At 39.9% G+C, this 16,813-nt stretch overlaps 1 protein-coding gene across 2 annotated transcripts in view; it reads right to left on the bottom strand.

The window, feature by feature from the left end:
• The window catches only part of EDC3 (enhancer of mRNA decapping 3), a 61,260-nt gene that overhangs the window by 30,205 nt on the left and 14,242 nt on the right, over positions 1 to 16,813 (bottom strand). For both annotated transcript variants that reach the window (XM_032593592.1, XM_030317706.1), the window contains exons 2-3: positions 12,894 to 13,075; positions 8,662 to 8,981 (exon numbers count right to left, since the gene is read on the bottom strand). In XM_032593592.1, the coding sequence (XP_032449483.1) occupies positions 8,662 to 8,981; positions 12,894 to 13,057 (484 nt within the window). In that variant the 5' untranslated portion in view covers positions 13,058 to 13,075. The remainder of the gene's footprint in view (positions 1 to 8,661; positions 8,982 to 12,893; positions 13,076 to 16,813) is intronic.

Here is a 16,813-nt window from a genome sequence, read left to right as displayed (position 1 = left end):
CTTGCAGAACCTATGCAGCTGGCACCATCTTAGGCTTTGATATGCACATTATCTCAGCTATCTTCAGACAACCCAATTAACCTTAGCATTCTACCAATGAGGAAACTAAGGATGTTCCAAACCGGTATGTCTAAGTTAGGACTTGAACTCTGATCGGTCAGATTCCAAATTCCATGGTATTTGTGGAGACAAGAATAAGGAAACCATGTAACTCTGACAGACCTAGGCAAAGTGAAAAGAACTAGCAGAGGATCATGTCTAGAAAATGAGCATAGAAGGCAAAAGCAAAAAACCTATTCAGTACAGCACAATGGTAAAAAAGGAATTCAAAAGCAACAGGAAACAAGTATTCCTTTTTTAGAAGTAACTTTTTGTTAATATATGTTCTTAAAATATACAGAAAATTGCAGATATTCACTTAACTTTTTTAAAGTTTATTCTGGGGTGGGGGGAGAGAGGGAGGGAGGGAGGGAACACTCAGGGGAGGGGCAGAGAGAGAGGGAGAGAGGGAGGGAGGGAGGGAGAGAGAGAGAATCCCAAGCAGCCTCTGCAATGTCAGCATGGGGGCCCGATGCAGGGCTCAAACTCATGAACCATGAGATCATGACCTGAGCTGAAGTTGGACGCTTAATTGACTAAGCCACCCAGGTGCCCCGAAAATTGCAGATATTCACTTAACATTTTGACATGTTCCCTTCTAGTCAAAAAATATGCATCCATCTTATAAAGTTTTGTACCTTGCTATCTTGCTTAGGAGCTTCTGTTTCATGAATGATTTCTCCAAATATCTTTTTATAAGATTTTTTTATAGGGGCTCCTGAGTGGCTCAGTCGGTTAAGCATCCGACTTCAGCTCAGGTCATGATCTCATGGTTTGTGAGTTTGGGCTGACAGCTCAGAGCCTGAAGCCTGCTTCAGATTCTGTCTCCCCCTCTCTCTGCCCCTCCCCCACTCACACAGTCTCTGTCTCTCAAAAATAAATACTAAAACATTAAAAAACATTTTTTGAAGATTTTTTATAGACTATATCCTATTGATGTATACCATTCCTACTGATGAACTTTTAAGCTATTTCTCATTTTTACTGTTACAGACTCAGCCCAAACACACCATCTTGATTACTCCAACTGAAAGATCACCCCCATCTGACCACCTGCAGCAGTGTGGGTACCATTCATCTAGCACTTGCCCCATACTACCTACTTTGTTCTGCAGTTATCTGTGTTTTTACTCTAACCAAGGACAATGTAAGCAAACAGAGGGCAGAAATTTGTCATTCAGACCTGTCACCCAATTCTATGCCCTGTCTACCATAAATACACAAATCTCTGAATTCATAAAAACAACCATCTAAAAAAACAAAAAAACACCCCATACAGACAACAAAAGAGTCTAAAGAAGTCACTAAAGAAAAGGCAACTTGAGATGAACTATGAGAAAGAAAGGCAGCTATCAAATCTTTGCGTGACTGAAAAAGACAGGAAGATGAAGCTGTCAACAATAATAAAAGAGGGGGTATGAGGCAAGGGCTTCAGAGGAAAGGAGTTCAGTCATGCCCAGTATGAACGGACAATGAACTATCCTGAATCTATCACAATGACAGATGAAGACAAGCAATTATCAGCTTGAGAGAAGACAGGGCAAAAGCAGCAAAATAGGAAGCCACTTTGGGCTCAGCCTTAAGACTCTATAAACATCACTTGCAACCAAACCAGAGTTGTGTCTTTAGAAGGTATCAGGTATTTTCTCACACTCTGAATACAGAGCTTACATTCACTCATTTGACAAATATACACCAAGGATCAGCTATGTTCCAAACACTGCTAGGAAAGTAGACAGCAAAAAAAGGTTTCCAAGAGGAAATACTGACATCATAGGTCAGCAAGAAAAAGATAAGAGATTATAAAGTAAATGAAAAGCAAGCCAATATGCTCAGTTGTCTCTGATTCTTCCTTTTCCTCATACTTTAATACAAATATTGGGAAGTCCTGAGTGAATCAGCTGTCTCAATACTTGGCTTACTCAGCCCAAGGGCCTGGCTCTATGTTTAAAATGGCCTTTGGCAAATAATTAAAACGTGTTTGTTTGAAATATAATATATATACAACTAAACAGCAAAGCCCTTGTTTAGAATTTAAGATAATAAAATATGGGGGGGGGGATAAAAAAATAAAATGGACTTTGGCCACTAGGAGAGAAAAGCGCTTCCCTTGGAAAAGATAAACAGTGCTTCATAGATTTCTTTACCTTTCAATTACAAAGGCCAAGTATGTGTTAAGACTAGAGGCTGGCCGCCTTCCTGTGCCATTTTGCTGCCAGCCTTTGGCACAAAAGCCCTTTGGCCAGGATAACTTACAACAAACCCATTGTTGTGTAACCCTCAGTGTCACTTATTTATTGGTTTTTGTCACACACACATTGTAAAAGGGAACTTTGTCCTGCACTTAGCACGCTAAAGGGCACCTGAAGGTCAATGGCAAATGTTTTAATGTCAGACTCAATGGGCTTCACGAAGAGATAACTGAGAGCATCTGGAACCTTCTTTTCAACTCCCCAACTTCTAGGCCTTGGTAATAATTCAACTTCTTGGGCTCCAGCACCAAGAAGGCACATCCAGGGCACATCCAAGGAGGTTAAGAAGTTATAGTAGGACCTCGGATGGTGGGATCATTGGTAAAATGAACAGACCATACACAGACCTGTATCCTTAGCCAGTCTCAAATGGTTTCCCTCAGCTTCCGAGGACTAATATTCCATTCATCTACTTGACAAATATGGAGCCTGTCTGGGATTCTCTCTCCCTGCCACATACACACTTGCACACTCTCTTCTGTAAAAAAATATATAATTAATTAACTTAGGACCGCCTGGATGGCTCAGTTGGTTGAGCATCTAACTCTCGATTTTGGCTCAAGTCATGATCTCCTGGTTCGTGAGATGGACCCGCATGTCAGGCTCTTTGCTGGCAGCACAGAACCTGCTTGGGATTCCCCCCACACACACACACCCCTTCCCCACTTGCATGTGCACACATTCTCTTTCTCAAAATAAATAAACCTTTAAAAAAAGCAAATAAAATAAAATCTGCTTGTGCTAAATCTCTCACAAATGTTGGATTAGGTAACTATAACTAACAAATCCCTCAACAATCATCACTAACCTTAACAGAATACTTAAAAACCAGAACTGAAGAGGGGTGCCTGGGTGGCTCAGTCAGTTAAGCATCTGACTTCAGCTCAGGTCATGATCTCACGGTTCGTCAGTTCAAGCCCCGTGTCGAGTTCTGTGCTGACAGCTCAGAGCCTGGAGCCTGCTTCAGATTCTGTGTATCCCACTCTTTCTCTGCCCCTCTACAACTAGCACTCTGTCTCTGTCTCTCAAAAATAAAATAAAAACGTTAAAAAAAAATTCTTAAATAAATTAATTAAAAAAAAACAGAACTGGAGATTATATTCCTATACTTTATCAATCTATTAGTTTCAACATCAATAAACATATACCAGGAAAATTTCTATTTACATATCTCTAATGAGAAAAATACTTAATCTCTATTTCTTTATCAATGAAAAAAACAATGATAATCTACATTACAACTGCAGTGGGAAGAAACCAATCTATTTTCTTGGAATCCTTAAAATCCTCTGGCAGACCTTTCTACTCATCTTACAGCATTCACTAAACAAATAAATAAATGCAACTCAGTTAAGCATCTGACTTCAGCTCAGGTTATGATCTCACAGTTCGTGAGTTCGAGCCCCACGTCAGGCTCTGTGCTGACAACTCAGAGCCTGGAGCCTGCTTCTGATTCTGTTGTCTCCCTCTCTCTCTGCCCCTCCCCTGCTTGCGCTCTGCCTCTCAAAAATAAACATTAAAAAAATAATAATAAAAACAAATAAATGCAACTCTACCTATCACAAACCAATTCCAAGCCACATCTCATCATCAAATTCCCAGGTCACAGACATTTTCCAAACTAATCTGGATTCAGAAGAAGTTCTCTGAAAGAGGATAACATTTTTTTTTTCCATGATCCCTTTACCCTATTTATGTGCACTTAATAATCTAGGGAACAGAGTAAACAGCAAAAGCAGAAGCATCATCCACCAGGGGATACTTTTTGAGAGTGACCCAACTTTTTTACCAGAGTGACTTGTTAAAGATCAAATAAATTACTTGCTTGACGTTAACTGCACTCTTTCAAGAGAGTTGCTATAATTGTTGGTAAGAGGAAAAAAATTCGATAGCCTTACCATAACATCCAGTAATCATACTCCTAGGTATTTACCCAACTGATCTGAAAACTATGTCCACATAAAACCTGCACACAAATGTTTCTAGCAAGTTTTGTTCATAATCATCAAAAGTTGGAATCAGCCAAGATGCCCTTCAATAGGTAAACGGACAAACTTTGATACATCCATACAATGAAATATTATTCAGCAATAAAAGGAAATGAGCTATCGAGCCACAAAGACATGATTTTTTTTTTTTTTTTTTTTTTAGTTTGAAGGAGAGAGAGTGCGAGTGGGAGAGTGGGGCAGAGGGAATCTTAAGCAGGCTCCATGCTCAATGTGGAGCCCAACACAGGCAGGGCTCAATCCCACGACTCTATCAAGATTCAGACACTCTGGGAATGCAAGCTGGTGCAGCCACTCTGGAAAACAGTATGGAGGTGCCTCAAAAAACTAAAAATAGAACTACCCTACAACCCTAGCAATTGCACTACTAGGCATTCATCCACGGGATACAGGTGTGTTGTTTCGAAGGGATACAGGTGTGCTGTTTCGAAGGGACACATGCACCCCCATGTTTATAGCAGCACTATCAGCAATAGCCAAAGTATGGAAAGAGCCCAAATGTCCACTGATGGATGAATGGATAAAGAAGATGTGGTATATATATACAATGGAGTATTACTCGGCAATCAAAAAGAATGAAATCTTGCCATTTGCAACTACGTAGATGGAACTGGAGGGTATTATGCTAAGTGAAATCAGTCAGAGAAAGACAAAAATCATATGCCTTCACTCATATGAGGACTTTAAGAGACAAAACAGTTGAACATAAGGGAAGGGAAACAAAAATAATATAAAAACAGGGAGGGGGACAAAACAGAAGAGACTCATAAATATGGAGAACAAACTGAGGGTTACTGGAGGGGTTGTGGAAGGGGGAATGGGCTAAATGGGTAAGCGGCATTAAGGAATCTACTCCTGAAATCATTGTTTCACTACATGCTAACTAATTTGGATGTAAATTTTAAAAAATAAAAAATAAAACAAAAAAAAAAAATGATTCAGACACTCAACTGACTGAGCCACCAGACACCCCAACATGAATGAATGAATCTTAAATGCACTTTAAGTGAAAGAAGCCTGTCTCAAAAGGCTACCTACCGTGTGATTTTAATTATGTCATATTCTGGAAAAGGTGAAACCTACAAAGATGGTGAAAAAATCAGTACTTGCTGAGGCAGGGGAGAGGTCATGGAGGAAAAAGTGGAAAGACTAAATTGGTGAAACAAGGGATTCTGTATAATACTGTAATGATGGATACAAGGCACTGCAGGTTAAAACTCAGAACCTTAGAGCACAAAGAATAAGCCTTAAAATAAGCAAATTTTTAAAAATTCATTGAGGTGGGAGGATCCCAGAATGGGAGGCAGAATGTGACAAAACAATCTGTTACAAATGCATAAAACAAGTCAATGAAGGGAGTGTGGTACAGGTTAGTAATTCCAATAGTGCTATACCTGTGCACTGGAACTGAATGATTTAAGCCCATGGACAACAGATGGTAGGAGACCAGTCTTTCACTGTTAGAGTGAAAGGTGACAGATGAGAAAATAGAGGTGGCTAGAGTGACGCAGGTAGTAATGGATTCAAGCTGGAGACATCAGTATGAACTCATGATTAGCTTCATATAGTACAGAAGATTATATATAAAAATAGTATACGTGTATATACACTGGTCAAGTATACATATATCTATTTCCCTGCTCTGTCAGCCAAAAAGAGGAGCACCTGGGTGGCTCAGTCTGTTGGACGGCCAGCTTCAGCCCAGGTCATGATCTCGCAGTCAGTGAGTTGTTCAAGCCCCACATCAGGCTCTGTGCTGACAGCTTGGAGCCTGGAGCCTGCTTCAGATTCTGTGTCTCCCTCTCTCTCTGCCCCTCCCCTGCTCACACTCTGTCTCTCTCAAAAAATAAACATCAAAAAAAAATTTTTTTTTTAAAGGCAACACCCAGCAGCAATGAGCATAGCTAGCACCCAGGTAATGGCTTATAATACCACTCTCCAATAAAATAAACAGGGATCCTTGGAGACATGGCTGATTCTAGGGCTAGGGCAAAAAATATAGAAGAAAATGTGGCTCCTGGGTGGCTCAATTGGTTGAGTGTCCGACTCTCAATTTTGGCTCAGGTCATGATTACAGGGTTGTGGGAGCAAGTCTTGCATCAGGCTCTGCACTACGTGTGGAGCCTACTTAAGACTCTCTCTCCCCCTCCCCTCTGCCCCTGTCCCACCTTCATGCTTGCACTCTCTCTCTAAAATAAACATTTATAACAAAAAGTGATTAGAAGATAAACCTGGAGCATCTTGTAGGGCCAGAAAGTAAAGAAGTACTAGGGAAAAAAACCTACCCACAATAATGGAGGAAATGTCCAAGGAAAACAGGAGCTAACCAAAACAGCTCCCAGTGGCCAATGCCAAGCACTAAAATAAAGCAGTGATGAATTATAACCTAAAGTGTAAGATAAATACTTATAAGTCCATACTGATAAAAATAAATAACTGAATAAACATGGGAGAAGAGACAAATCTCTGGTGCAGAAGAATTCCAAACAATGTATACAGATACTCTGCATAACTTTCTACTTAGAGGTGTGGGCTGCACACTGACTTCCTTCCAATATAGGAGGAGTGGGGAGAACTCTACAGAAAAATGTGACATACACACTTCCCTCAGCCAGGTGATCAAGGTCAACATCAAGTCATAAACCATGTTCACAGTACATACCCTTGATATGAAGTGATGAAAATAACTTTTATCACTGTAGTCTTCCACCCTAAACACATAACCCCAATCTAATCACAAGAGAAACATCAAATCCCAATTGAGAATATTCTACAAAATACCTGACCAGTACTCATCAAAATAGTCTAGGTCACCAAAACCAATGAAACTCTGAGAAACTGTCAGATGTAAGAGGAGACATGACTATTAAATGTAATGTGGTATGCTGGATGAGCGTCTGTAACATGGACATTAGGTAAAAACTAAGGTAATCTGAAGAAAATACTTTACTTAATAATAATGTATCAATACTGGTTCATTAACTGTAACAAATCTACCTTAGTAAGATGTTAATAATCAGAGAAAAAAATACTAGGAAAAATGCTAATGAAGGTTATCTCTAAGCACATGATATTATAAGCTGCTTGACTACATGAACTTTAAACAAACAAGTCAGTGTTTTCAGTAAAGAAAAAAGGGCTTTAAGTGAGAATAAAGCAAAGCAGAGAAGGTTAAAGTCTAAATGAAAACAGTAAATTTCCTATCCAAGCATTCTTTAGTTTTAAAAGATGTGGAAGTAACAATTCAATTTTAGTCTCAGGTTTTCACTGTCAATTCAGACAGTTACTTAAGCAATGAAGGAATGAGTCCTGAAATACATTTTTTTAAGTTCCAAAATGTCAAGAGTTTATTCATGAAATCAGGGTATTTTCAAATGTAAAAATGTTGGCCCCTAACACAGATGCCACACAGATTCTGGTGAATCTGTTATAATTCATTTTTATAACATTATTCTAGTGAATGCGTTAAAAAGCATATCAGATTCTAGTGAATTAATTACGGTTCCATAGTGAGTACATGGCATTCAACAATTTGTTAGTGCCAAACACAACTAGGCTATCAACACACCAGTGCATATTTTCCTTTATGTGTTAGTAAGGACAGTGAATATAGCAAATTTAAAATTGTAGTCTGTCAGAAGGGGTGCCTGGGTGGCTCAGTCGGTGGAGCATCTGATTTCTGCTCAAGTCATGATCTCATAGTTCATGGGTTCGAGCCCCACATCAGGCTCCGCACTGACAGTGAGGAGCCCGCCTGGGATTCTCACTCTTTCCTCTCTGTCTCTGCCCCTCCTCCACTCACACTTTTTTCTCTCAAAATAAAAAAAATAATAAACTTAAAAAAAATTGTAGTCTGTCAGAGACCGTCCGATCACAGACATGTATAAGCCAATCCCTTCCTTTCCCCTGAGGATGGGAGCCAAATCACAAGTTAGCCAAGAATTTCCTGGAACAGTCAAGTGTAGACTCAACTCAGACATCACCACCACCATCTGTTACCAGATTGAAGACAATAATCGCTTTCGTCCAAGTGAACTCCAGGCAGGTTACTGACTTTTCTTGAAGGAAGTTAAGTGGGGGAGAGGGTAAGGAGCTGGTATGAGTCTCTAACAGCTTATTTTCTCTCCCTTAATCTCCTGAAGGGGTAGACCTACAATAAGAGAATCATGCTGTATTTTTGAGAAGCTTTACCAGCATCCCTTTCACTAGGGTAACAAAGAATTTGTTTACAGAACAGCAGTGGATAAAACCTTATAGCCCTGAAACACAAGGGTAAGAAGAAACATCAACTTGATCCAACTTACAAGAGTTGTGCCGACGACGGAAACTTTTGGACTGACTCAAGGATTCCGTGTGCCTGTCCACATAGCTCTTTGAGCACTGTTGCTGCTGTGGGGAAACGGCAACATCTTGGCTCTTCACATCTGTCCTCTTAGGGATATTCTGAGGGGCACTGCTGGAAGAGGTTGGCTTCTTCACCAGCTTGCCTGTGCCATTCTGATTGATACCCATTTGGTACCCAACACCAGAGGGGCCTAATTCTGTCTGATGAAGGTCTCCAAAATGTTGATTTTCTCCAGGACCTGGTATCTCCAGAATTTTTAATTCTGTAATGTCACCTGCCCTGAAATACACAAAAGAATCCAAGTCTCAAAACTAATAGTGCCATACTCATGTTCATAGCAGTATTCTTCCCAAGAGCCAAAGGGTAGAAACCCGAGTGTCCACTATAAGATGAACAGATAAACAAAATATGGTACAGACTTACAGTGAAATATTTACTAGGCCTTTAAAATTTTTTTTTAATGTTTATTTTTTGAGAGAGAGGAAGGCAGAGTGTGAGTTGAGGAGGGACAGAGAGAGAGGGAGACACAGAATCCGAAAAAGGCTCCAGGCTCTGAATTGTCAGCACAGAGCCCGAAAAGGGGCTTGAACTCACAGACCGTGAGATCATGACCTGAGCTGATGTTGGACACTTAACTGACTGAGCCACCCAGGCACCCCACCAGGCCTTTAAAAGGAGGGAAATTCTGACACATGGTACACCATGGATGAACTTTGAAGACAGTATGCTAGTAAGTAAAATAAGCCATCACAAAAGGACAATTATTAAATGATTCTACTTATATGAGATATTTAGAATAGTCCCATTCATAGAAAAAGAAGGTAAAAAATTGGTTACCAGGGCTGGAGGAAAAGGAGATTGGAGAGTTAGTGTTTACAGGGTATGAAGTTTCACTGTGGGGTGATGGAAAAGTTCTGGAGATGGATAGTAGTGACAGGAGGCAAAGCTGTGGAGGTAATGGGGGCCAGATCATACTCCTATTACATTTTTCTAGTGGCCGTAGGGAAGGTGGAAAAGCTAGCGGGAAGAACACTGAGTGAGGAGATCAAGCAAGAAACAGAGGCAACGAACAGGGCAAGTGACAATGCAAATGGAGAGGGGAGGATGAAACCAAGAGACATTTGGACTCCATAGGGTTTGGTGACTAAGCATGAGGATCAAAGAGAAAGAATTTACAATGATTCCTAAGTTTCTAACTCGGAAAGGTATAATTAGTTACCGATTAAGGGTAGACCTTTGAAAGAAGAAACCTACAGATAACATGATGAGTTCAGCTTTGAAAATCTTAAATTTAATGGGGCGCCTGGGTGGTGCAGTCGGTTAAGCGTCCGACTTCAGCCAGGTCACGATCTCGCGGTCCGTGAGTTCGAGCCCCGCGTCGGGCTCTGGGCTGATGGCTCGGGGCCTGGAGCCTGTTTCCAATTCTGTGTCTCCCTCTCTCTCTGCCCCTCCCCCGCTCATGCTCTGTCTCTCTCTGTCCCAAAAATAAATAAACGTTGAAAAAAAAAAATTTTTTTTTAAAAAATAAAAAAATAAAAAAAAAGAAAATCTTAAATTTAAGATATTTTGTGGGAGCAGGGCGCCTGGGTGGCTCAGTCAGTTAAGCGTCTGACTTCAGTTCAGGTCACAATCTCACAATTCATGGGTTCAAGCCACATGTCAAGCTTCATGCTGGCAGTGCAGAGCCTGCTTTAGTTTTCTTTCTCTCCCCCTTCCCCACTCACGCTTTCTCTCTCAAAATAAATAAATTAAAAAAAAAAAAAAAGAATATGTGAGCAAATTTCACATATTCATTAAAAAAAAAAAAAAAGATATTCTGTGCAAGGGGTGCTCAGTTGAAAGAGCATCCGACTCTTGATCTCAGGGTCCAGCCCTACACCACGTGTAAAAACAGAAAGATATTTTGTGGGATATCCACCTGGAAATGACCAATAGACAAAATAAGTGTCAGGAGTTCAGATAATGGGTCTAAATGAAAGATCTGGGGTCTCAATGTATACAAAGGTACACATGAAGTGGTCGAGAGAGATTACAGACAAAGAAAAGAATCAAAGACAGAACTTTGAGTAAATCAATCTTAAAAAGTGAGTAGAAGAGGGGCGCCTGGGTGGCTCAGTTAAGCATCCAACTTCGGCTCAAGTCACGATCTCAGAGTTAGTGAGTTCAAGTTCCTCATAGGGCTCTCTGCTGTCAGCACAGAGCCCACTTTGGATCCTCTGTCTCCTTCTCTTTCTGCCCCTCCCCCACTCACATACTCTTTCTCAAAAATAAACAAAAATTTAAAAAAAAGTAGAAGAAAAGGAACGTGGTGTCGGGGATGTAAAGGAATGGAAGAATACATGGAAAGAAAACCCAAAGGAGTGACAGAGGAACTAAAAGACAACACTTCAACAGGCGGCATCTGAGTTAACGTTAGAATGAAGACACTGCTGCAGAATTTGGCAATTAGTTCATTTGTAACATTGAACTAGAAAGAGCTAGTTTAGCAGGATGGTAAAATTAGAAAAAAAGATAATGGTGGGGAAAAGAAGAACTAGAGAATGAGGCCACAAAGGGAATGAAAACAGACTATTTTGCTCTGAAAAGAACCGTGGGTATAAAGAGAAAGGAAAGGATGGGCAATACCTAATGGCACATGCAAGCTGCGGGTGGACGTGGGTGTTGGAGGGTGTGAACTGTGGGGGAAGGCTGGGAATGTTGGAATGCAAAGAGGAGGAGAAAGACAGTATAGAGGTTGATAATGAAGACACAAAAGACATGGAGTAGGGTGTCAAAGGAGACAGAAAAGGATAGTATGTGAAGCGTACAGGACAAGGGTAGCCCTCAACACACAGGGTATGTCTTCTATTGAGATTTTAGAAGGGGTTAGAAATAAGAATTGAATACTCCTAAAGATTATGTGAAGGTACTTTTTAGAGAGTCAAGGAAGCTCTCATCTGACTGTTCTGTTGTTGCTCTAACCTAAGAAAGGGAGATTGTATGACAAACTGGTGAAAAGAGGGATGTGAAGACAACAACTGAACTTGCAGACAACTGAACTGGAGATCAGTTACGCATCTGACTCATGGTTTTGGCTCAGGTCATGATTTCGTGATTCATGAGATCAAGCACTGTGTTGGGCTCTGCATTAACAGCTTGATCCTACTTGGGATTCTCTCTTCCCTTCTCTCTCTGCCCCTCCCCTACTCATGCTTGCTCACACTCTCTCTCTCAAAATAAGTAAATAAACATTAAAAAGAAAAAAAAAAAGAAAGAAAAATACATTTCAGTAACTAAGGACCTCAGCTACTGGAGACAGTGTGCTTCTGGAGATAAATTACAATACAAATCTAAAAGAGAGATACATTTATGCAGTGGGGGGAGGATCAATAAAGGCCTTAGATATAAGAAAACACAAATAATAAAAATCTGAGAAAGAAAATAGATTATTCTGAATTTGACCCACTTAAATAATATTGAGTGCTTGACAGAGATGAGAAAAATATTTGACAAACCCCGATTCATTGGCTAAAAGTTAATTATGACACAACACAAACTCTACGCTGAAACAGCAGCTAGACTAGAAGAGGTAAGACTGCAAAATCTCGGGGCGCCTGGGTGGCGCAGTCGGTTAAGCGTCCGACTTCAGCCAGGTCACGATCTCGCGGTCCGTGAGTTCGAGCCCCGCGTCAGGCTCTGGGCTGATGGCTCGGAGCCTGGAGCCTGTCTCAGATTCTGTGTCTCCCTCTCTCTCTGCCCCTCCCCCGTTCATGCTCTGTCTCTCTCTGTCCCAAAAATAAATAAACGTTGAAAAAAAATTTAAAAAAAAAAAAAAAAAAAAAGACTGCAAAATCTCACCTGACAAGACTCTCCTCAAAAGCAGCCCCATACAGGGGCGCCTGGGTGGCGCAGTCGGTTAAGCGTCCGACTTCAGCCAGGTCACGATCTCGCGGTCCGTGAGTTCGAGCCCCGCGTCGGGCTCTGGGCTGATGGCTCGGAGCCTGGAGCCTGCTTCCGATTCTGTGTCTCCCTCTCTCTCTGCCCCTCCCCCATTCATGCTCTGTCTCTCTCTGTCCCAAAAATAAATAAACGTTGAAAAAAAAATTTAAAAAAAAAAAAAAAAAAGCAGCCCCATACAAGAGAACGTCGGCAATAGGACCAAGCTCCACAGACCACGAGACTAGATTTGAAGAAATCAGTCAGGACACTCACCTGAAGGTGACTTCTGGCACGAGGCACTTCACTCCATTGTGGAAAGGCCGCGTGAGAGAAATGGTCTGGCTGATCTGATCCACTGCTGACACTCTTCCCTGATAGACCCCCAAGCTATCACCACAGTTGATGGACACAATACTGCCCAGCCAATCCGTAGCCATGTTGCTGATGTGAGACCACTGTAAAGAGAATGAGCCACTCAAATCTTGAGAAACAGACAAATCTTTAATTAAAATCAGCAAATATTATGTCAGGCTCTGAACCAGGTGTTGCTTAATAATACATATTCTGTCACATCCTTAATTGAAGTAATAAAGCATAAAAAATAAAACTTTTCTGTGGGGGGGAGGGTGCCTGGGTGGTTCAGTCAGTTAAGCGACCGACTTCGGCTCGGATCGTGATCTCGAGGTTTGTGAGTTCAAGCCCCACGTCAGGCTCTGCGCTAACAGTTTGGAGCCTGGAGCCTGCTTCGGATTCTGTGTCTCTTCCTCTCTCTGCCCCTCCCATGTTCATGCTCTCTCTCTCTCTCTCTCAATAATAAATAAACATTAAAAAATTAAATAAAAAAAAAACTTTTTTGGTGGGAATGCAAACTGGTGCAGTCACTATGGAAAACAACACGGAAGTTCCTCAAAAAATTAAAAATAGAATTACCCTATGATCCAGTAATTGCACTACTGCATACTTACCCAAAGAACAGATGCGATGTTTACATACATACATACATACACACATACACACACACATATACACACACAATGGAATATTACTCAGCCATAAAGAAAGAATGAAACCTTGCCATTTGCAACAGCATGGATAGAGCTAAAACATATAATGTTAAGCAAAACAGGCCAGTCAGAGAAACACAAATATCTTATTTCAATCACATGTGGAATTTAAGAAATAAAACAAGCAAAAAGGGAAAAAGAGACAAGTCAAATAACACACCCTACAGATGAATGGATAAAGATGTCTCTCTCTCTCTCTCTCTCTCTCTCTCTCTCTCTCTCTCTCTCACACACACACACACACACACACACACACACACACACGAAATGGAGTATTATTCAGCAATCAAAAAGAATTAAATCTTGCCATTTGCAACTATGTGGATGGAACTAGAGGGTATTATGCTACCTGAAATTGGTCAGAGAAAGACATATATATGACTTCACTCATATGAGGAATTCAAGAAACAAAACAGATGAACATACGGGAAGGGAAGCAAATAAAATATAAAAACAGGAAAGGGGACAAAACATAAGACTCTTAAATATAGAAAACAAACAGGGTTGCTGGAGGGATGTGGGAGGGGGGAAGGGCTAAATGGGTAAGGGACATTAAGGAAGACACTTGCTGGGACAAGCACTGGGTGTTATATACAGGGGTGAATCACTGGAATCTACTCCTGAAATCATTGTTGCACTATATGCTAACTAACTTGGATGTAAGTTAAAAAAAAAAATGCTGAGTGGAGATATATATATATATATATATATATATATATATGCAAAAAATAAAATAAAATAAATAAATAAGTAAAATAAAATAAAATAAAATAAAATAAAATAAAATAAAGTAAAATAAAATAAAATAAAATGACTCTTAACTATAGAGAACAAACAGATGGTCACCAGAGGGGAGGTGGGTGGGGGGATGGGTGAAATACGTGAAGGGATTAAGAGTACAACTCATCTTGATGTGCACTGAGTAATATATAGAATTGATGAGTCACTATACTGTACACCTGCAACTAATATAATGCTGTAGGTTAACTATACTTGAATTACTTTTTTTTGTTATATTAATGAATAAGCAATATAATTTAATTTATATAAAGATATAATTGCTTTAAAGAAAAAACAGTAAAGATAATATTTACCTAGACATCAAATCACACAAACTATAACCTTTTTATAACTAAATCAACTTTGACAGGAAAATGGGAGGCATCAGTCTACCCAATTTCAAGGCTTATTATATGGGTATGGTAATCAAAACTATGTGGTATTGGTGGGAGGAAAGATATATAAATCAATGGAATGGAATAGAAAACCCAGAAATAGATACACACAAAAATGCCCCAAAATGATTCTGACAAAATGCAAAAGTAATTCAACCAAAGTAACATAGTTTTTACAAATGGTGCTGGGACAAATGGATATCCATCAGTAAAAAACTAAACCCTGACCTAAGTCTCATAATGTACACATTTATTAAAAATGATTACAGACTTGGGGCACCTGGGTGGCTTAGTCGGTTGGGCATCGACTTCGGCTCAGGTCATGATCTCATGGTTTGTGGGTTTAAGCCCTGTGTCGGGCTCTGTGCTGACAGCTCAGAGCCTGGAGCCTGCTTCTGCTTCTGTCTCCCTCTCTCTCTGCCCCTCCCCTACTTGTTCTCTCTCTCTCAAAAATAAATAAACATTAAAAAAAATTTTTTAAATAATTATAGACTTAAATGTAAAATGTCAAACTATAAAACTTTTAGGGAAAATATAAGAGAAACCTTCAGGATCTGGTGAGGCAAAGAGTTCTTAGACCCCAAAAGCACAATCTATAAAAAGAGAAACAGATACACTGGAGTTCTTCAAAACTAAAAACTTTTGTTTTATAAAAGATCTTGTTAGGAGGATAAAAAAGACAAGTTACAGGATGGGGAAAATATTTTTCCAAACCACATATCGGAAAGAGACAAGGGACTAGTATATAGAATATATAAAGAACTCTGAAAACCCAGTAGAAAAAAAATCCATTAAAAAATGGGCAAAAGACACAGAAAGACATTTCAAAACAGAAGATATACAGACAGCAAACAAGCACATGAAAAGATGCTCAACAGTTCAACATCACTAACCATTAGGGAAATACAGTTTACAATTACCATGAAAGATCACTACACATCAGCCAGAATGGCTAAAATAAAAACTAGTGACAACACCAAATCCTGGAAAGGATGTGGAAAAACTGGATTCCTCACACACTGCTGACGGGATTATTAAATGGTATGGCCATTGTGGAAAACAATTTGGCAATCTATAAAAAATGTTAAAAACATGCAACTATTACATGACTCAGCAACTGCACAACTGGTCATTTATCCCAGAGAAAGCAACACTTAAGTTCACACAAATAGGCCCAAACTAGAAACCAAGATGACCTTCAATGGGTGAATGGCTGAACAAACTGCGGTACCATAGAGAAAAAGTAAAAAAAAAAAAAAAAGCCAACCCCATCAAGTTACATTCCATCTGATTCAATTTGTGTTAACATTTCTGAAATGACAAACTACAGAAATGGAGATGAGTTGTTCCCAGGGTTTAGGGAGGGGCTGAGGCAGGAAGGAAATAAGGATGGCTATGAAAGGGCAACAAAAGGTCTATAAAAGGGATCCTTGTAATAATGGAAATATTCTGTATCTTGACCACATCAATGTCAATATCAATATCTTAGTAGTGATACTGTATTACAGTTTTTGAAAATGTTATTACCAATGAGGAAAACCGGGAAGGGTATATGGAATGTTTCTGTATTGTTCCTTACAAGTGCATAAGAATCTACAATTATCTCAAATAAAAGGTTTAATTTAAAAAAATCAGGGTCCCCTGGGCTCAGTCAGTTAAGCGTCTGACTTTTGATTTCAGCTTAGGTCATGATCTCACACTTGGTGAGACTGAGCCCCACATGGGTGGGGGGGGGCTCTGTCAGCCCAGAGCCTGCTTGGGATTCTCTCTCCCTCCCTCTCTCTGCCCCTCCCTTGCGCTAGCACACACACTAGCTCTCAAAATAAACATTACAAAACTAAAAAATAAAAAAAATTTAAAACATCAGTGTCTTATACCACATTAACAAAATAAACAAGGAAATCACATATGATATCAATAAATGCAGAAAGACAGGGGTGCCTGGCTGGCTCAG

This window comes from Lynx canadensis, chromosome B3 (genome assembly GCF_007474595.2).
Source record: "Lynx canadensis isolate LIC74 chromosome B3, mLynCan4.pri.v2, whole genome shotgun sequence".
In the NCBI taxonomy this organism is placed as follows: Eukaryota; Metazoa; Chordata; class Mammalia; order Carnivora; family Felidae; genus Lynx; species Lynx canadensis.
Note: the sequence above shows the minus strand (reverse complement) of the source record. Positions and strands in the feature narration are given on the sequence as shown.